Raw genomic sequence first — 21,829 nt, 5'->3', positions numbered from 1 at the left:
TTCAATCAATAATAATGGAATTGTATTAACACAAGACGTCTCTGCTTCACAAAGCTTGTTAACAGTGCAGAGGTGCCAGCTTATAAAAGCAGAACCGAGGAGAACAGCAGCAGCTTTTCTTTTTTTTCAAGGCCAGGGGCTGCTAGCCTGAGAAATGAAAAGGCTCTTGGGTCTGGCAAGCCAGTAACATTATTTCTGCTGTTTAATGTAGAACTGGTAACTGTAAACACATGGCATTTAAAATGAACAACCCCAAAACAAAGACTTCAACACAGATTTTTATTTATTTTGTGTTTCTTCTGGATTTAAATATCAGTAATGAAGAGTGAGTGCTTCAAACCTGGACTGAAATATTCAACCTCAAAACTATATCAAAATAACAACACCTGAAGAAAGATTTAATCTCCTCCTCAGAGCTGCAGGTTCCTCTCTCTCCTCTCCTCAGAGCTGCAGCTCCCTCAGTAGCAGGTTTCTCTCTCCGCTCCTCTCTCGTCAGAGCTGCAGCTCCCTCAGTAGCAGGTTCCTCTCTCCTCTCCTCTCCTCAGAGCTGCAGCTCCCTCAGTAGCAGGTTCCTCTCTCTCTACTGCCTCTCTCTCCTCAGAGTTGCAGCTCCCTCAGTAGCAGGTTCCTCTCTCTTCCCTCTCCTCAGAGCTGCAGCTCCCTCAGTAGCAGGTTCCTCTCTCTCCTCCCTCTCGACTCAGAGCTGCAGCTCCCTCAGTAGCAGGTTCCTCTCTCTCCTCCCTCTCCTCACCTCCCCTGCCTGGGGAGGAGAGAGGGGAGAGGTGGAAAGGAGAGGGGGAGGAGAGAGGGGGGGGGGCAGCAGCAGTATTCCTCAGTCCAGGAAGGACAGCTCCATGCACTCCACAGCCTCAGGGTGAAGCATGCAGGTCGCCAGCCGCTCCATATCATCCAGGCTCAACAAGCGCAGCCTCCGCTCGTAATCCTGAGAGAGAGGCAGAGGGAGAGACACAGAGTCACAACTACACGCTGCTCTACACCTGCATTTCAGAGTGTGTGTGCTGCAGCTGTGATTGTGTGTGCGTCTCTGTGTCACTGTACAGCTGTGTCTGTGTGTGTTTGTATAACAGTGTGCATGTGCTGCAGCTAGGATTGTGTGTGTAGCAGTGTTTATTGTGTTCAATTTACCTTGTGTAGCTGCTCCAGCCTCTCACTGTGTGTGTGTGTGTGTCTGTGTGTGTGTGTGTATAGCAGTGTGTGTTTATTGTGTTCAGGTTACCTTGTGTTGCTGCTCCAGACTCTCACTGCGTCGGCAGGGCTGAAGTGTTTGTTCAGAAGAGCAGGCAGGCTGTGCCACACTGACCCGGGGTGAGGCAAGGAGTGAGAGGAGGGGTGAGCTGTGCTGTGCTGTTCAGCCTACCTGCCAGCACCTTGCCTTTGTAGAGGAGTCCCTGTTGATTCACAGGTATGTTGAGCCTGTCAGAGACCAGACTCCAGACTGTGGAGACCTTCTCATCCTCACAGACCTGTCAAGAGACAAGAACATACAGACACACACTGAGGGGGATGAGCATTAAACACTGAAACTACATCTTCATCAGTACGCAAGTCTCGAGTGAAGCGACATCCCTCATCTGCACCATGCAAATGCACTTAGTGTAATTTCAAACGGGATTGAGATTATTATGCTCAAGAGCTAAAAGGCAGTAACAACGTACGCTTAGAAATAATAAAACAATGTTTTTAAGAAAGCCCTCAGGACACGTGACGACATCCCCTCCTTGACAACGTCCTGTTCTCCTGTAGGAAGTGTCTCTTTACCTCAGCAATACCTGAGCTGGGAAGGTACACATTTTAAAGGGCCTTGATTTGCAGCAACGCAGTTCAACCCACTCTGTGATGTTTTATGTTCTGTTATCAAACAACCGCTGACTTGCCCAATCGTAGAAAGTAGAAGTAGAAAATGTGGTTTGTCTTACCAAACACACACAATGCAAACAGTCAGTCAATATGTAGCGGTATTGTGAAGCGGGATGTGGGGCTGCTCAATGCCTTGCTCACTGGGTGTGCTTCTATTCTTTTAAACGAAGTAAGGAGAGGAGAGGGGGAGGAGAGAGTAAAGAGGAGAGGAGAGAGGGGAGAGGGGAGAAGAGAGGGGAGAGGTGGAGAGGGCAGCAGCAGTATTCCTCAGTCTAGGAAGGACAGCTCCATGCACTCCACAGCCTCAGGGTGAAGCATGCAGGTCGCCAGCCGCTCCATATCATCCAGGCTCAACAAGCGCAGCCTCCGCTCGTAATCCTGAGAGAGAGGCAGAGGGAGAGACACAGAGTCACAACTACACGCTGCTCTACACCTGCATTTCAGAGTGTGTGTGCTGCAGCTGTGACTGTGTGTGCGTCTCTGTGTCACTGTACAGCTGTGTCTGTGTGTGTTTGTATAATAGTGTGCATGTGCTGCAGCTAGGATTGTGTGTGTAGCAGTGTTTATTGTGTTCAATTTATCTTGTGTAGCTGCTCCAGACTCACTGTGTGTGTGTGTGTGTGTGTGTCTGTGTCTGTGTGTGTGTGTGTCTGTGTGTGTGTTTATTGTGTTCAGGTTACCTCTGTAGCTGCTCCAGACTCTCACTGCGTCGGCAGGGCTGAAGTGTTTGTTCAGAAGAGCAGGCAGGCTGTGCCACACTGACCCGGGGTGAGGCGAGAAGTGAGAGGAGGGGTGAGCTGTGCTGTGCTGTGCTGTGCTGTTCAGCCTACCTGCCAGCGCCTTGCCTTTGTAGAGGAGTCCATGTTGATTGACAGGTATGTTGAGCCTGTCAGAGACCAGACTCCAGACTGTGGAGACCTTCTCATCCTCACAGACCTGTCAAGAGACAAGAACACACAGACACACAGTGAGGGGACGAGCATTAAACACTGAAACTACATCTTCATCAGTACGCAAGCCTCGAGTGAAGCGACATCCCTCATCTGCCACCATGCAAATGCACTTAGTGTCATTTCAAAGGGGATTGAGATTATTATGCTCAAGAGAGTAACAACGTACGATTATAAACAATAAAGATGACCCCCAGTCAATATAGCCGGGGAAATCACACCCCCGTCAAACCGCACCCTGCTGATCAGAGCTCACAAAGACAAACACATTATTAAAAGCCACTCAGCAAACAGTAACAAGCGGGTCCGGACGGCCATTTGTTATTAAAAATGCGGGATTCAAAAACAACCGCTGCACTGAATAATAAAAAAAGTAAACGACATGCACTCGCCTGGTTTAACGAGCGCTGTCCCTCGTAGTTTGTGTAAAACAAGAGCAAACGCCTCCTCACATGGCGTCCTTCTTCCACAAACTTATCACATGAAATAAAGTCGTTTCACACAGACACACGCCTCCGGCTGAGCTGTCCTTTGCTCTTTACAATTGGTTGCGAACTTCAGGGAGACAGACGAGGCTTTAGCTTTCATTTCCTATCCTTAGCTGCCCTCGTGTGGACATTTTGTAGAACTGCTGTCGAGGGGTTGAATTGAGTGTTAACTAATTCTGCTTTATAAAATCAAATGAAACTTGCTGAAAAACGTCACGTTAGCATACTGAAATACACACCGCTTGTAATTTTCCAATTTACTTAACTAAAAACTGACACAAATATAAAATGTGACATTTCCAAAACTGACGCTGCTCTTTTATTTAAACAACTGCTCTATCAGTACATTGGTCGTCGTGAATCTTGGTTATATTTCTACGTCAGTGATTAAATTATTGCAAACACCCGTATATACTTTTAGATACATTTTAAACCGCTATAAAAGAGAACTACAGTTGATTCCTTCACGCACGTTCCGGTTTAGAATCGTTGTTTTCTTTGGTTATTTCGAAACTGCCCGTTTTAAAATATGACTGATAGTAAAACAATTCTTCACTAAAAGCATGAAAATATAATATTATTAAAATACTGACGTGGACACGTGTACTAAAAAAATGTTTTATTAATAATAAATGTATATTTTTAAACAGGTGCGCACCTTGGACAGCTATAGGGTCTATACAAATTAGGTAACGCATTTCTAACTTTTGATTCGCTAACTGCGTTCGCCAATCAGAAGTCATTTAATTTGTGACTTGTCTTTTATCCAATCAGATTGTTTAGGACATGACGTAACCGTTCCACTTTCTCTCCACGAGATAGCCGCATAGGTAAGGAATTCATCAAATAATCTTCCAGCGACTCCCGACTGCAGTACCGCTGCGTGTCCACTGGAGGGAGCCGAGCGCCTCCGTGGCGCCGGCTCCGCATGACTCGAGCGCGTTTGTGACGTCCCCGCCCCGATTGGCCCGTCTGTCGCTGTTTGTGAAGATAGCATTCGCAGTTTTCACTGTAAACCTCTGGAGCTTGGAAGGGAAACTGCCCGTGAAAGCTGAACGACCAAAACTGTGAAAAATGACATCGCTCTGATAAAAAATACGAGACGCCCTACACAGCATGACTCATAAATCACAGAAATCGTGATTCCTACAAACATCATCATCATCATCATAATAATAATATTAATAATAATAATAATAATAATAATAATAATAATAATAATAATAATAATAATAATAATAATAATAATAATACACGTCATTAATTCGGCTGCAGTGTTGCTAGGACTCCCAGCGTCACATTCCCCTCTGGCTGCAGTACCGGTGTGTGTCCACGGGAAGGGGCAGTGTGCCTCACTGCTTGCTTGCCTGCGCTTTGGCTCCGCACCCACTCTAAAACCTTTTTTAAAATGTATTTTGGAATCTGAATTTGGACGCGTGTATTGTTTTGAAGTCAGCAAACATTTGAATTGCAGATGAACGAGTGTATCTGATGGAATTGCATTAAGTTTAACACAAAGAATCGTTCGTGTCAGTGCTTCACAGAGGGTTGTTTTAATATAACAGTTTTTTTAATTTGCAGACAGTTTGTGTGAACTCTATGGCGTTGGAGACAGGACGCTTCACGTGCTCCAGTTTACACGCAGTGACTGAAGAGGAGATGCGATGTACCGTTGCTTGTTTTAGACAATGAGGACGGGACTAAGCGCTTACAGAGACGAGGGACTAACATGAACACAGAGTAACATGAACACACAAAGGCACACACAATTTTACAGTCACGATGTTAACTTGGGGGGAAAGACGCCCTGCATGGCCGATTGGCTGAAAAGCAGAACAGAAGCAGCCTATCACATGAGGGGAGGTGGGTGGTGTTCTTATGACGTCACCGCTGCCAGGTCTATAAAGAGACCCGTTGTGCGCTTTCACGTCAGATGAAGAAAGCGAGTCATTAGGTTTGTGTGGATCAGCGAGCACGCTGGAAACGGGAGACCAAGTGAAGCTTTGGAAATCCTGCGAGCTCCTCGGGACGCTGCTGGGGGCGGTCAGCCGCTGGGCTTGTCCAGTAATGTTGCGGTTAAGCGCTCACCGCTGTGTCCTGGCGGGTCCCGGAAAGGCTCAGTATGTTTCATTTTGAAATGCCTACAATGCGTCCTTCTGTTTTCAATGCGCACGTCTATTTGTTTCTGTTTTGTAATGTGTTTATTTAGTGGAGGAGTTTCATGGTAGTTTCGTATTCACTTTCTCATTGCCCTCACAGTGATTTGTGAAAGAGCCTCATGTTTTAAATGATTGTTGAACACACTTCAATAATAAAGGTTATTTTAAAGCCGGTTTGAAACACCAAGCATTTGAAAAGCAGATTCAATCAATAATAATGGAATTGTATTAACACAAGACGTCTCTGCTTCACAAAGCTCGTTAACAATGCAGAGGTGCCAGCTTATAAAAGCAGAACCGAGGAGAACAGCAGCAGCATTTCTTTTTTTCAAGGCCAGGCAGGGTCTGCTAGCCTGAGAAATGAAAAGGCTCTTGGGTCTGGCAAGCCAGTAACATTATTTCTGCTGTTTAATGTAGAACTGGTAACTGTAAACACATGGCATTTAAAATGAACAACCCCAAAACAAAGACTTCAACACAGATTTTTATTTATTTTGTGTTTCTTCTGGATTTAAATATCAGTAATGAAGAGTGAGTGCTTCAAACCTGGACTGAAATATTCAACCTCAAAACTATATCAAAATAACAACACCTGAAGAAAGATTTGATCTCCTCCTCAGAGCTGCAGGTTCCTCTCTCTCCTCTCCTCAGAGCTGCAGCTCCCTCAGTAGCAGGTTCCTGTCTCTCCTCTCCTCTCTTTCTCCTCTCCTCAGAGCTGCAGCTCCCTCAGTAGCAGGTTCTTCTCTCTCTCCTCTCCTCAGAGCTGCAGCTCCCTCAGTAGCAGGTTCCTCTCTCTCTTCTCCTCTCCTCTCCTCAGAGCTGCAGCTCCCTCAGTAGCAGGTTCCTCTCTCTCCTCTCCTCAGAGCTGCAGCTCCCTCAGTAGCAGGTTCCTCTCTCTCCTCTCCTCAGAGCTGCAGCTCCCTCAGTAGCAGGTTCCTCTCTCTCCTCTCTTTCTCCTCTCCTCAGAGCTGCAGCTCCCTCAGTAGCAGGTGTACCTCTCTCTGCCTCTCCAGTCTGTGCTGCAGGGTCTGGTGCTCCGGCAGCTCAAAGAATGAGAAGGTGAAGCTGCGGCTGAAGCTGAGGTTGGAGACGGAGCGGAGGTGGGGCAGCCTGGCTGTGTGGAGCCGGGGGCGAAGGGGGGGCTTCCTGGGGGCTCTGCCCCTGCTCCCCGTGTCCTGCCCAGCAGGGGGCACTCTATCCTTCTCTCTCTCCTCTCGGGGGGGGGGGGGGGGGATGGTTGTGAACGAGGATTCGGAGAAGGAGGGACCCCCCCAGGGGCTCATCTCCACACTGAGCACAGGAACGCACTTCCTCCTCCTGCCCTGCGAGGGGCGCTGTGGCGGCTGCGAGGCTGAGCGGGCAGGGAAGGAGACCTGCTTACTGGAGGCTTTCTCTGATAAAGAACAGAACAGAACATTGGGGTATCTCCGGTTACAGACCTGTACCAATCCCCATTGGAAATAGGGCGCAATCGTTTTACATTAGATTTGGTTTGTTTCAGAAAATAAAAAACGACCAAGTGAAGTGCTTAGCAGAGGAGCTGGTGCTGTACCTGCTGTCTGCTCGGTTCTGATCCGAATCACAGGAAAGCGAGGCACCTTGAGCCGGTCCTGGGACTTCACTAACACTGCCCCCTGCTGGAGAGACATTGATAATAACACGATTAGAGCAGCAGTGTAGAGTAGTGTTTAGGGCTCTGGACTCTTGACCAGAGGGTTGTGGGTTCAATCCCAGGTAAGGGACACTGCTGCTGTACCCTTGAGCAAGGTGCTTTACCTAGACTGCTCAAGTAAAAACCCAACTGTATAAATGGGGAATTGTGTGTAGAAATAATGTGATATCTTGTAACAATTGTAAGTCGCCCTGGATAAGGGTGTCTGCTAATAAATAAATAATAATAATAATAATAATAATAATATGTGATGGCATTACGTGGAAATACAGTGAAACCAAAATCATTCTTTTCATAACATGAAAGACATTCACAAAGATTTAAGTTCAAGATGTTTGCCCGACTCACTCCACAGTGTCCCGACTGCACCTCCCCACCCTGACTATCACAGCTCCACACTGGCCTGTCCCAGCTGCACCTCCCCACCCTGACTATCACAGCTCCACACTGGCCTGTCCCAGCTGCACCTCCCCACCCTGACTATCACAGCTCCACACTGGCCTGTCCCGACTGCACCTCCCCTCCCTGACTATCACAGCTCCACACTGGCCTGTCCCGACTGCACCTCCCCTCCCTGACTATCACAGCTCCACACTGGCCTGTCCCAGCTGCACCTCCCCTCCCTGACTATCACAGCTCCACACTGGCCTGTCCCAGCTGCACCTCCCCTCCCTGACTATCACAGCTCCACACTGGCCTGTCCCAGCTGCACCTCCCCTCCCTGACTATCACAGCTCTACACTGGCCTGTCCCAGCTGCACCTCCCCTCCCTGACTATCACAGCTCCACACTGGCCTGTCCCAGCTGCACCTCCCCTCCCTGGTTGGTCCTGAATCATGGGGGTGCTGCTGGCTCCCCTGAGACAGGACGGAGCACACTCTCCTGTGATCGCGGGGGGTCAGGGGGGGGCTACTCCCCCTCTCTCCTCCCTGGGGGATGTGGGGCCAGTCCCTTCTCCCACTCGATCTCTCAAGGCCCCCTGCCTTGAAACCTGGGGGGGTCATCTTCTGGCAGGACCCTCGAAAATGTGACATTGCCAGTCACAGTATCAATAGCAGATTTGCTCTAATCCGTTAATGCTGTGTAGGTGTGCAGGGCTTCAGTGATTCAGCACCAGAGCAGCTCCACGGTCTGCTCCACTGTCCTCTCACTCTCTGACACGACTGGATCCCAGCAAAGCAGCCGTCCCCAGGCTCACTGGAGGCTCGCGCTGCAGAGCAGGTCACTGTGAGGCTGCAGATGGAAACCCAGCTTGAAGCTTATGAAGAACAGTCCCGGAATCATTCTCTCAGGTTAGAAAATGCTTGAATTTTAGGGAGCCCCCTCTGGCCCACTCTTCCTCTGGAAAGCCTGTCCCTCGCTCTCAGTCTCTCTCTCGTTCCTCCTGCATGACTGACAGTCCCTCGCTCTCACTTTCTCTCCTCAGTCTCAGGTTCACTCCCCCTTAGTGAGGCACTGGAGTGAGGAAGAGAGAATCATCCCTCGCTGAGGATCCAGACAAAAGGAAGCTGGCAGCAGCATGAAATATTAATCAACCACGCAAGCCTGCCACTTCACTAACCAGGATCATCCAGCACACACAGGCAGGGATCATCCAGCACACACAGGCAGGCAGGGATCATCCAGCACACACAGGCAGGGATCATCCAGCACACACAGGCAGGGATCATCCAGCACACAGGCAGGGATCATCCAGCACACAGGCAGGGATCATCCAGCACACACAGGCATGGATCATCCAGCACACACTGACAGGCAGGGATCATCCAGCACACACAGGCAGGCAGGCTCCAGATTGAAATGATTTGAAATGGTCTGTCTGTGTCCAGGGAGCAATCATACATTCAATGAAGCACACCATCACACTGCTTCAATAAATAATGAGATTTAGTGGAGACCTGAAACTCAATAGCAGTCCAGTGAGGCCCTATTGCACAGCATGCCGGTTTAAAATGTCAACCTCACTGAGCAGAGATAGGTGTGCCTTGATCCCCTCACTGCAGCCGTGAGAGAGACAGGTGTGCCTTGATCCCTTCACTGCAGCCGTGAGAGAGACAGGTGTGCCTTGATCCCCTCACTGCAGCCGTGAGAGAGACAGGTGTGCCTTGATCCCCTCACTGCAGCCATGAGAGAGACAGGTGTGCCTTGATCCCCTCACTGCAGCTGTGAGAGAGACAGGTGTGCCTTGATCCCCTCACTGCAGCTATGCATTCAGCATCAACTACTGCATGCATCCAGCAGCTTCCGTGAGACACTGAAATACATTTCTTTTCCAATAACACCCCCAGATAACACTTTGTTTCTTAAGTAAGCGTTTATTTTAAAACATGAACAGCATATGAGTTTAAACACCGGGCTCAGCATGGAGAGCACACACAGAAATAAAGCAGAGACGAGTTCAGTGGCTCCCCTCTCATCTTGCCTGGTACCTGCAGTCCTTGCTAAGCCTCCTCTCAGTGCCCCCCAGCCCCCTCTCTCAGTCTCTCCCAGTCTCTCCCTGTGTCCCAGCCTCAGTATCTGAAGCCCCTGCCTGCACACTGCCAGGAAGGTGTCCCGGTCCTCCTCTCTCTGCCACGCCTCCAGCCCCGCCACGTCAGCCACGTGACAGAACCGGGCTCCCTGCCAGCTCAGCCCAGCCCGGCCCAGCCGCCACAGAGCCACGCGCTGGTCCACGGAGGCGGAGACCAGGAGGTCAGGGGTCAGGAAGCGCAGCCCAGTGAGGAGCGTGGCGTGAGCAGAGAGGACTGCGAAGCGAGCGCTGATCCACACCGACGCCACGGCGACGCTGCTCTCCACACACACGCGGCACACCTGCAGGGAGCCGTCATCACCACCACTGGCCAGCAGGTAGCGCCCTGGAGTCTCCGTCTCCAGGATATCCAGGCTGTTCACCCCACTCTGGTGCAGCCGCACAGTCAGAAAGGGGCTGCCCAGCCCTGAAACACACACAGACACAGAGCTCAGTGTTAACTGGGAGTACACAGCGCTCTGCAGCACCACAGCTGCAGGTACAGAGTCTAACACACTGTATCAGGGGCCCTTCACTCATCTCCTGATGGGAAATCAGATACGAAACACAGGCAGAGCTCTACTGGTTCATTATCAACACGAAGCACATGACACTTCAGAAGAAGTTATATTAAATACAGTAACAAACTGCTGTTTTGTTTGTTTTTTGGTGTTAGGAATTGGTAGAGTGAACATGCTGTTTCTTTACCCTTCCGCTGGGGGGCGCCACCATCCTCCTCCAGACTCCCTCCCTCCACCGCCTCAGTGATATCCCAGAATGCAATGCTCCCATCCGTCGCAGCGCTGCACAGAAACACTCTCCTGAGAGTGAGAGCGACAGTGAAAAAGAGGGAGAGAGAGACAGAGAGTGACAGTGAGAGAGAGGGAGTGAGAGAGAGGGAGAGAGAGACAGAGGAGCACACTCTTTGCTGAGTGTCTCTGTGAAGCTGCTCGGCTCTCCTGCTCTCACCTGCTCTCCTGCTGCTGCCCCGGCCAGTGTGTGAACGAGGTCACCTTGAGAACGCAGCGCTGGTGATGAAACCACTCTGCCAGCAGAGCCAGCCTGCGCCGCTCCTCCCACAGCGAGAACAACCTGCAGGAACACGAGAGGTTAGTGAACCCAACCCGAGGAACACAGGGGGTAACCAGAGTGAACCCAGCCCGAAGAACACGAGGGGTAACCAGAGTGAACCCAGCCCGAGGAACACGAGGGGTCACCAGAGTGAACCCAGCCCGAGGAACACCAGGGGTCACCAGAGTGAACCCAGCCCGAGGAGCACATGACTGTATTTATAAATACAGTACAGCGTCGCATATCCGACCCCCTGTGGACTGGAGTCTAGCCGAATATGTGAAAAAGTCGGATTTGCGAACATCTATAGAAAAAGCATTTCCACATCCATGAATAGATTAGTGAACAAAAACAACACGCAAACTGCTTTAAACACGCTTTAAAAGCAAGCAAACGTAAATGAGATTAATTAGGCTTCAAATCCACAGTGTTGCTGTGCGGTTTGCTATAAGCCATCTCCAAACAAAGCCTTAAAAAAATACAAAACAAAACGGTAAATGTTCTGTAACCTGCAACTGATGGCTTCTTTCTTAACTCTAGAAGTCCCTGCCTCCCTGGGTCTGCTTTCTTTATATCTCTGTCACGGTACTTTGCGCTCTTTCTTCATATTGCCAACAGCCGATACGCAGCTCGGTGTCAATATTGCGTTGCGTTCATGAAGCTTGCTTTGTTTAATTCAAATACATTTAAAAGCTACACCACCATGCTGATGATATCTGCCGGTGTGCGCTCCATCATATAAACACATTGCACAAAAGAAAAGCTTTCTCGACTGGTGTACTGAAACGTCCCTAACCCTAACCCTAGCCCTAACCCTAACCCTAACCCTAACCCTAACCCCTAAACCCTAACCCTAAACACACGTTTAGAGGTTTAATAAAATCACAACTACTCAGATTCCACAGAATTTGCACACAACATACTGACTTCCAGGCAGCTACCAAAGTCTTATTCACAGCACTCAAGCAAAGGGGGTACTCCCGTTCCTTCCTCAGAGGAATAAGGAAAACCTTCTTAGAACAAAAGCCTAGAGACAACAAAAAGATTATTCCACTTATAACTACCTACTCACATTTTAGTGTGGCAGCTAATTCACAGATAAAACAAAACCTAACCAACAAATTACAAGACACCAACCTTCTTACAGGACACAAGATCATCTCAGCCTACAGAAAAAACAAAAACTTGACCAACTATTTAGTGTCCACTAAACTGCCTTCACTTAATCGCAAACCAACAAAAGCATCACGACACTTCAAGCAACTTTCCTCCCTCTGGAGCCAATCCACAGGCATCACATACAACATTCCACAAACCTTTACACAAAACAGCAGGAACTGCATCTACGCAATACAATGCGATACATGCAAAATCATTTACATTGGAGAAACAGGCAACACTATCCGAGTAAGACTAACACAACACATCTATAATATCAAACACAAAAAAGAATCACAAACACCTCTAGTAGCACACTTTCTACAACACAACTTGGAATCTCTGAAGATTACAGGGCTGGAGAGGAACCAGAACATGGCCAGTGCATCTTTCTTTCCCTGAAAAACCAACCAAGTGTGGAGTTCTCAGGGAAACAAAGTTCCTACCTCAACCTAACCCTAACCCTAACCCTAACCCCTAAACCCTAACCCTAACCCTAACCCTAACCCCTAAACCCTAACCCTAACCCTAATCCCTGTCCCTGACCCTAAACCATGACCCTAACCCTAAATCCTAACCCCAAACCGTAGCCCTAACCCCTAATCCCTAACCCTAATCCTAACCCTAGCCCTAACCCCAACCCCAACCCCAACCCCAACCCCTAACCCTAAACCAATCCTAAACCCTAACCCTAACCCCAACCCCTAACCCTTAACTCTAACCCTTAACCCTAAACTCTAACCCTAAACCCTAACCTAACCCTAAACCTAACCCAATCCCTAAACCCTAACCCTATCCCTAAACCCAACCCCTACCCTAAACCCTCACCCTCACCCCTAAATCCTAACCCTAGTTGTTTGCTTCTCTCTTGTGTGTGTGTGTGTTACACTTGGTGCACTGAGTTCAATCACTCATTTCTGTAGTCTTTCATTTTTAAAAAATCAGCCTTATCGACAATGTTACACACTGTCCCACCTCAGGCACATATGTAACACAAGGGTCTGGTTCAGTGGCCCTGCATCTATGTGACTATTGGTGGGCAGGGTTCTAATCTGGGCAAGGCAATTCAATGTGATATTAAATGCCTTGTTTTTTTCCATTTATTGTCACAGAATCTTTGATGCAATGTTTTAAAAGGTAAACTCAGCAGGGGGCAAGCTGCTGGTTCGTTTCACCATCATTGCAACACCTCAGCTGCACTACACATGAAAAATTCAAATCCTTGCAACCCCTCAGCTGCACTGCGCATGAAGAATTCAAATGCTGGGAGCATTGGAGAGAAGCTTGGAGAGCTTGCTGGTTGGCTTAGTTGGTTCAGTATCATCCTCTGATTCTCTTGGCAGCTGGTTCAAGTCCCACATGAGATAAGTTATGTTAAAAAACAACAGTTTCCAAAATTAAAACAGTATCCAAAGTCAGTCTTGAAAATTGCAGAATATAATGCTCAATAAGGCCCTGCCATTCACTTGCAAATGAAAATGCACAAAAGCAACAGATAAAAAATACATTAGCACAAAGCAATTTCTAAATACCTTTAAAATAAACATATGACTATAATCGCCACAAACATCTCCCCTAAAGAGACAACCTTGAAAGGAAAGACTTCACACAATAGGTTCAGTTCATCTGGTAAAAGAATAAATCACTGAAGTGAATTCAGTTGGTTACTTGTCTGTATACACTTTCATTATTTATATCCATAGCCATTTGAGAGGATTGCAGATTCTGCAGCAATGCTTTTTAAGATGTGTTCAATGAATACAGAATTAGGAGCATCAGAGAGAACTTTAGTTCAACTGTTCATTTCATTCACCATATTTACATTAAAACTAATGATGTATAAATATTATACTGGCATTTTCATTTCAATATGTTGAAAAAAATAATTAATCCATAGGTACATTAACTCTGATTCGTATGAAATATAATTTCAATCAGTTCTTGCCTAGAGATATTTATGGCTCTCTAGCAGCACATATGGAATGAATTTTAAATTGACATAAGGAGGCTGTGTGGTCCAGTGGTTACAGAAAAGGGCTTGTAACCAGGAGGTCCTCGGTTCAAATCCCACCTCAGCCACTGTCTCATTGTGTGACCCTGAGCAAGTCACTTCACCTCCTTGTGCTCCGTCTTTCGGGTTGTAAGTGACTCTGCAGCTGATGCATAGTTCACACACCCTAGCCTCTTTAAGTCGCCTTGGATAAAGGCGTCTGCTAAATAAAATAATAATAATAATAATAATAATAATAAGCAGCCTGGAAAAGAAAGATTGAGCTTCTCTTCTATTGTTAAGCAGAATCTTGCTGGCAGTTTAAACACGGCAGTGATCAGGAGAAGCTCAGGGCCCTTGGGGTGACGCTACAAAAGGGTCACAAGAATGTCAAGGAGGAATTTGTTTGGTTGGAATAACCCTTTCTGTGCATAGCAGCATGTTTGTAGAAGCAGCTTCAAGGTCACATCATCTTGCACATTGTCAGATATTTAATTACCGCCCCTGATAATCTCATTATTTGGTACATGTGGTTGCAGGAAAGATAAGGTTGAGGCTAATGTAATTAAAACAGGAGCTGTCATGTCTACTGAAACAGCTCTTAAGGTGACCCATGAATGTGATCATGTGGACACGATTGAGATCACGCCTTATGTTCTGTACATCTATAGAGCACATGTTTATTAGCACTATATTTTAAAAGGTACATTTTACCAGAAGAATGCCATTATTTTAATTCTATAAAGAAATTGCTCTCTAGCTGTATAGCATTATAGATCCTGTAAGCTTGTCTCACTGACTGCGTCCGACTCTGTACAGGCAGTGCATCACACAGCACTGTCCACTGCACCAAAACCAACACACACGTGCCAGCAGGACACCCCTAAAACAAGATGCTTATGCGTTCACCCTGCCGGAGGAACACTGGTATTTCTTTATTTTCAGGCAGTGGATTTATCCTGGAAATGTGTGTGAGCGATGCATTCACTTATCACTCTTATAGGTGTCTGTATACAGGTGGCATATTAAAAAGGGTCCAAAAGCAAGTTGAATTTGTCACATGCTGAAACCAGCACTGTTTCAATATCTTTACTGTTAAAGTTTTATGTCACACAAGCATTCCAGTCATGTATCTTATTGCTGTTTTTTTTCATTACTATTGACTACTCTGGTTAATCTGGGATGTGAATAAATGTGCCAGAAAGATATTTCTGCAGTCCATTCATCTGTGTATACATTCAGTTGAGGCACATACCCTATTTTACCAAAGCTCTGCACGATTTAAAACCAAACTACTCCGATACAATTAAATAACGTGTATAGTTGATCATGCTGAGCTGAAGCAAGATAATTACTGATTTTCCTTGAACTTGCAGTAAGCCAGACCAGGCCATGGATTTCATGAGTGAAACACATGACCCGTACTGACTGCTGCAGAGCTCGACTCAGGGGTCACAATGCAAAGCACATGACCTGTACTGAGTGCTGCAGCGCTCAACTCAGGGGTTGCAATGCAAAGCACATGACCTGTACTGAGTGCTGCAGAGCTCAATTCAGGGGTCACAATGCAAAGCACATGACCTGTACTGAGTGCTGCAGCGCTCAACTCAGGGGTTGCAATGCAAAGCACATGACCTGTACTGAGTGCTGCAGAGCTCAACTCAGGGGTCACAATGCAAAGCACATGACCTGTACTGAGTGCTGCAGCGCTCAACTCAGGGGTTGCAATGCAAAGCACATGACCTGTACTGAGTGCTGCATCGCTCAACTCAGGGGTTGCAATGCAAAGCACATGACCTGTACTGAGTGCTGCAGAGCTCAACTCAGGGCTCACAATGCAAAGCACATGACCTGTACTGAGTGCTGCAGCGCTCAACTCAGGGGTTGCAATGCAAAGCACATGACCTGTACTGAGTGCTGCAGAGCTCAACTCAGGGGTCACAATGCAAAGCACATGACCTGTACTGAGTGCTGCAGCGCTCAACTCAGGGGTTGCAATGCAAAGCACATGACCTGTACTGAGGGCTGCAGAGCTCAACTCAGGGGTTGCAATGCAAAGCACATGACCTGTACTGAGTGCTGCAGCGCTCAACTCAGGGGTTGCAATGCAAAGCACATGACCTGTACTGAGTGCTGCAGAGCTCAACTCAGGGGTCACAATGCAAAGCACATGACCTGTACTGAGTGCTGCAGCGCTCAACTCAGGGGTTGCAATGCAAAGCACATGACCTGTACTGAGTGCTGCAGAGCTCAACTCAGGGGTCACAATGCAAAGCACATGACCTGTACTGAGGGCTGCAGAGCTCAACTCAGGGCTTACAATGCAAAGCACATGACCTGTACCGAGGGCTGCCGGGTTGGGGTGGTACCAATTGGAAAAGTAATTGGGTTGTGCTTTGAAGAACTCAAGAGGGGCTTGAGTGAGAATCAGGGCTGTATAATCATAGCTTCAGGAGTCTTGACCTTCTCAGTCACCCGTGGGTACAACTTGGAACACTGCTTTTGTTTTCTGGCATTTTATCCACTTTCAGCTGAGCTGAGAGCTCTCAGAATTCCTTCCAGATAAGAGTTCTAAAGCCAGTCGAAACTGAGCTGGCAATGAGCAAAGCAATTTGATTGGACTGTTAGCTGTCTAAAGGTTAACAAACAGAACTTGTGGTAATGCATGTACATTACAGAATAGTTCTCCGTTGTTCAGTGGTCATTTGACAGTTGTTTTTGTTTCCAGGCTTATTTGCTGAATTAAAACCAAAACAAAATCATATGAAATAAAATAACTCTGCCAACCACAGTTTAAAGCCAAGTTAAGAAGTTCTACATCGTTACTGACCGTATTACAAACTATTTTGTTACATTCTTTTCTTTAAAAAAATAAATGTTTCATGTCTGCGTGTGATTGTAATGGAACCACAGGACACAAGATACTTCTAAAATAATCAAATTGGAATTTCCTATTTTACGAAATTGCCTGTACTTTAGCCAATGTTAACTTCATTTGGGAGCTTCCAATCTATACTTGTAATATACAAACCAAGTAATAAAACATTTAAATTCACAGAAGCAGAGTAAATCAGCCATCTGTCCATACAGGACCAAGACAAATTACAGCTGACAGGTGAGACTGGAGCCAGACTAAACACTGTATACAGGAGGCGTCTGGTCTGTATTGCTGGCCTTGTAAGTCGCCCTGGATAAGGGCGTCTGCTAAGAAATAAATAAAAATAATAATAATAATAATAATAATAATAATAATAATAATAATAATAATAATAATAATATGCAATATATCAAACCAACATTGTACTATTCCTGGCACATGCATCTTCATAATAAGCCTAATACAGAAAGAACAGATTTAGAGTTCAAATACTTCGCAAGAAAACAATATATTGCTACTCAGAGACGTGTCAGTCATCTTATGGTAAAGATTAAGAATACAAGATAACGTCCTCTAATATAATTGTTCAGATACCGATTTCAGTATGGCATGATTATAATACTGTCCTGCACATATAATATAATATTCTATTTCATTACAGCTTTGGCAAACACCATCATTACACACAGTAGTTACCATGTAGCTAATCATTCAGTTTGTATCATGACAATGTAATTAAAAGTTTATCAATGTGCTTTGGTTCACCTGAATCTGTAAAGGCAGTCGGAATGAAATACATTTTTTTTTCAATTTTAAAACTAGATTACCCCAGATGTACTTTTGTAAATAGTTCTGTATGTGTAAATACTTTCTTTTAATGATCGACCTTCCAGAGAGGACTCACATCCTGAAAGAAGCCAGTTCTTGTTCCTATCTGTCTGGTGAGGGACACAACCCTTTAATGCAATACATTTCACTAAAGCTTTATTTTATCTGTTTTGAAGAAACGTTGCATATGAATTTGGTCCCAGTTGTATTTTTATGATCTAAGCTTTTCACAGATACAGTCCTCTCATTCAGCTTATTGAAGGGCTACATCAGTTCCCTATTACATGGATTTGTGGCAAAGTGCCCCGCCCCTGTGTGCATTTGTGTGTTCTGTGTATGTATGTTGCGTGCGTGTGTTAATGTTGGTGTGTAGTCATTGGTACACGGGATATAAACGGGTCTGTGTTTCACGTGTATTTAAAAAGTGTATATTTGTATTTAGGCACGGGATTGCACATCACGCACGTGCATTTAAAATATAATATGCGAGCACGGGGTTGCACAGAATTAATTCACGTGCTGGGATTCAAATGAATAATTAATTAGTAATTGAAACCCAGCACAACAGTATATATAGAGACACGTAGCATTCACTCAGGGTGAGGTGTTCGGTGAGTGGAGAACGGGATTGGAGACGGAGGTAAATGTTAGGAAAAAGAATAATAAGAAGAGTAATAGTTAACGTGTTTTCACTCACCGTGTTTGTTCGTCTGTCTGTCCTGCACCGTCTGTTTAGTGTTTAGTCGTTTTGTATGTCTGTTTATTTTGGCGCAAGTGCCGTGTCCTGTTTTGTGCTGTTTACAACCCTTTTATTTGTTAATAAACGCTGAGTGCAGCCATTGCACTCAGCTCATCACAACCACTGTCTTTGTTTGGATTCCTTTCTGGTCTGACGCAACCCACTCTGGCCGTCTTTGTGACAGATTACATTTTGATGTAAGCACTAATCTTATTAATTCTCAGGGCTCAGTGGTGATGGTGGCTTGAAGACTGCCAGGAAAGCACACTGCTATACTGTACCTTATTCCTTATTACATTATAGCAGAGCTCAGAGCTGTGAAGCCCATTCTCCACAGCGGCTTGCTCTGTGTGACTCTCTGTAAAACATAGAGGCCCTTCCTTTACTGTATGGAAATGAGGAACCACATTGAAATGACCCTTCCCTAGTTTATTACTGTTCCCCTACATTGTTTAATGTTTACAATCACCCTCAATGGTTCTTATTGGGATTACCCAAATAACTGATGTATTAAATTTGATAAGTTTGATATTATTGTATTTCTTGTTCTTATTGTATGACTTATATTGTAACACTTGAATGTATTTGTATTTGCTTGCGATTGTAAGTCGCCCTGGATAAAGGCGTCTGCTAAGAAATAAATAATAATAATAAATAATAATAATGTCTGTTTTCAGTTCTAGTTGCATGTAATGTAGGCCAGATCCACCAGAGTGTCTTGGAAGGGACCAGCACCATCTCACACACAGCAGAGTACTGCAGCAAAGCGAAGGGACACTTTGTTACATAGATCTATGGCAGGTAATTAAAACTAAAGAGCAGATCCTGAATGCAGGTTAAAGCAGCTGAACACAGTATTGTAACATGCTGTAGAGTGTCTGCAACCCCTTTCCTTTTTCATGACTGCTGTGGAACAGGGGTGGGGTAATCCTGGTACAGCAGAACAGCCATGGACAAAAGCATCATCCTATAGAATTAACTAATGTTGCTTCATAAACTCAAATGAAACCTGCTGAATAATGTTACATTAACATATTAAAATTGCATACCACTTTGTAGTTTTGCCATATATCTAACAAAAAAATGACAAATTGAAATAAAAGTGACATTTCAAAATCCAAAATGAAATACTGTACTACTATTATGGCTTCCGGTAGACTTTTCCGATATCATTGTACAGTTTCTTTGATTACATTATGTAAAATAAAAGATGTTATAAAATAAATGTCGTCACAATCCTAAAATTCTAGATGATGCAAACCGTTTGGTCATAGCTGCAGACGATACCCTTGCAATGTTATAGTATTGCAGCTGGTTCACAGTATGTATTCTTGCAATGTTGTAGTATTGCAGCTGGTTCACAGTATATATCCTTGCAATGTTATAGTATTGCAGCTGGTTCAGCCGAAGTAATCTCATCCTGACATTTCACATTGCATGCAAAATCATTTTTAAACGTGGGTGGTGGAAATGCTTGGTATTCTTCCACAATTCCCAGCTTCACTTTCCAAAGAAGGAAGAGGCCTTTTCTGTCTCAGTAACATGCTTAAGCAGAATGGATATGCTTTACAAGAGACAGACAGCTGACCTGTAGATTTTACAAGAGACAGAGACGACCTGTAGATTTCCAAGTCTCTCTTGGATGTGCTCAGCATTCCATGTCTGAGGCTGCTGCTGTGCATTTGGAGCATCAAACCCGTCCACAGCATCCTTCACAAGGGGACCAATGAGGTCACGCCAGAAGCATGTATTAAATTAATTAGCTTACTGTTATATACACATTCTGTTTGGGCACAAGCTTGGATGGATTTTATTCAAACTGGTTCCTGCCAACTGCTGAACTTATTTTTTTATTGTAAATTTGGAATTGGCAATTATTTTTTTCTCTTTCTCCCCAATTTGGAAAGCCCAATTATTTTTATTTCAACCCGGCTCATGACTGCCACCCCCACGCTGACTCGGGAGAGACGAAGATGGACACATGCGTCCTCTGAAACGTGTGCCTTCAGCCGTCTGCTTCTTTTCACTCTGCAGGCCCGCCATGCAGCCACCTCAGAGCTACAGAGTTGGAAGACCACACTGCTCTGGGCAATTTACAGGTAGGCCCGCAGGCGCCCGGTCAGTCTACAGGGGTTGCTGGTGTGTGGTGAGCCGAAGACACCCCGGCCGACCTAAGCTCTCCCCACCCGGGTGGCGCTCAGTCAATTTTGCGTCGCCCCCTGGGACCCTGGGTCGGCAGTTGTAGCCTGGTCTCGAAGCGTCAATCTCCAGGCCAAAGGGCGCATCCTGCACTCCACACCATGCAGAATACTAATAGTTCAGCAGCTAAAATGTTTGTTCTCAACTACCTGATTAACTCCAGTTTAAAGGTTAGCATTTTGAATTGAGTGAAAACATAACAGATTATTAAGAAACACTGCAGTCTTAGCACCCATACCCTTGTAATTCAGATGCATAATTGAAATCCATTTAACTCATTTTATCTTCCAATTGGAGGAATAATTCAATAGAAGCAACTTCCATTGCTGTCTGAAATGAGAACATGTTCCAAATGATGAAACTGCAGTTAAATTTGTTTCATGAATTCCCTCAGCAGATGAAAAGTGCATCAGAGTTCAATTAAAAAATACACAAACAAAACAGAAAAGAATGAAATAAAGACACTAATCTGCATTAACTAATCCCAGTAATGCCAGTGTTGATGCAAAATACTGAGAGGACATGTTCATTGTAATAATACCAAGTGGACATGTACATTGTAACAATACTACTAATACCATCAATATGAAAGAAATACTAATACTTCTGAATTTAGTGAATGACAGGGTGAAATAAAAAAAATGTGTTCTAGAAAGTTCTAGAAATGCGTTTGAGTCCATCTGTGCCCTTGCCCTGTAATAACCTGTACTGCTTGTATAATTTGTTTCTGTACTGTTTATCTAACTTGTTTTCGTACTGCTCAACTAACTTGTTTTTGTATCGCTTATCTATTTTGTTTGTCTCAGAATGTTATGGGAAAAGGGATAGCTTACAGAAATGATTCACAGGGCGAGCCTCGAGAAAGTGATCTGGCCAATTACTCTCTCGCACGCGGAAGCCTAACTTGGTAAGCTATAAAGGACGGGTTCCCCCCCTGCTCTGGTGAGAGTCAGCCGTTGGGATATGTGCAGTCCTGCTCGGTATTTTTGGAGACAGCTGCTTTCTCTTACTAGGGTCGAGGGGCTCTCCCGATCTGCTTGCAAGGGTAAGAATTAGTTCAGTTGCGTCTCATGGGTTGTATTGATCTGTGATTAATATAACCTTTGTTGAGGAGAGTCGGCCATGAGGATTTGCGCAGTCCTGCTCGGTAGTTTTGGAGACAGCTGCTTTCTCTTACCAGGGTCGAGGGGCTCTCCCGATCTGCTTGGAAGGGTAAGGATTAGTTCAGTTGCGTCTCTATGAGTATATTATATCTCTGATTAATATATTCTTGTATGTGTGTTTGTCTATTATTGTATCAAGGGTGTGAA

At 45.5% G+C, this 21,829-nt stretch overlaps 1 protein-coding gene across 1 annotated transcript; it reads right to left on the bottom strand.

The window, feature by feature from the left end:
• Positions 1 to 265: 265 nt before the first annotated feature.
• On the bottom strand, positions 266 to 20,002 carry LOC117412456 (uncharacterized). The gene is made up of 10 exons (XM_058989623.1): positions 19,909 to 20,002; positions 18,279 to 18,291; positions 10,626 to 10,748; positions 10,365 to 10,477; positions 9,959 to 10,083; positions 7,028 to 7,112; positions 6,068 to 6,868; positions 2,709 to 2,814; positions 1,379 to 2,256; positions 266 to 943 (listed from the first exon to the last, which is right to left on the bottom strand). Exons 1-7 carry the CDS (start codon positions 20,000 to 20,002, stop codon positions 6,438 to 6,440), a joined length of 984 nt encoding a protein of 327 aa, XP_058845606.1. The 3' UTR covers positions 266 to 943; positions 1,379 to 2,256; positions 2,709 to 2,814; positions 6,068 to 6,437.
• Between the last annotated feature and the right edge of the window lie 1,827 nt (positions 20,003 to 21,829).

Source organism: Acipenser ruthenus, chromosome 16 (genome assembly GCF_902713425.1).
Source record: "Acipenser ruthenus chromosome 16, fAciRut3.2 maternal haplotype, whole genome shotgun sequence".
In the NCBI taxonomy this organism is placed as follows: Eukaryota; Metazoa; Chordata; class Actinopteri; order Acipenseriformes; family Acipenseridae; genus Acipenser; species Acipenser ruthenus.
Note: the sequence above shows the minus strand (reverse complement) of the source record. Positions and strands in the feature narration are given on the sequence as shown.

Excerpts from the sequence above, each read along its gene's own strand:
- LOC117412456 (XM_058989623.1), bottom strand. The coding sequence starts at position 20,002 with ATGCACAGCAGCAGCCTCAGACATGGAATGCTGAGCACATCCAAGAGA. Across the intron at positions 10,084-10,364 it reads TGGCGCCCCCCAGCGGAAGG|GGCTGGGCAGCCCCTTTCTG; the intron begins GTAAAGAAACAG and ends TGTGTGTTTCAG. Across the intron at positions 6,869-7,027 it reads CAGAACCGAGCAGACAGCAG|AGAAAGCCTCCAGTAAGCAG; the intron begins GTACAGCACCAG and ends GTTCTTTATCAG.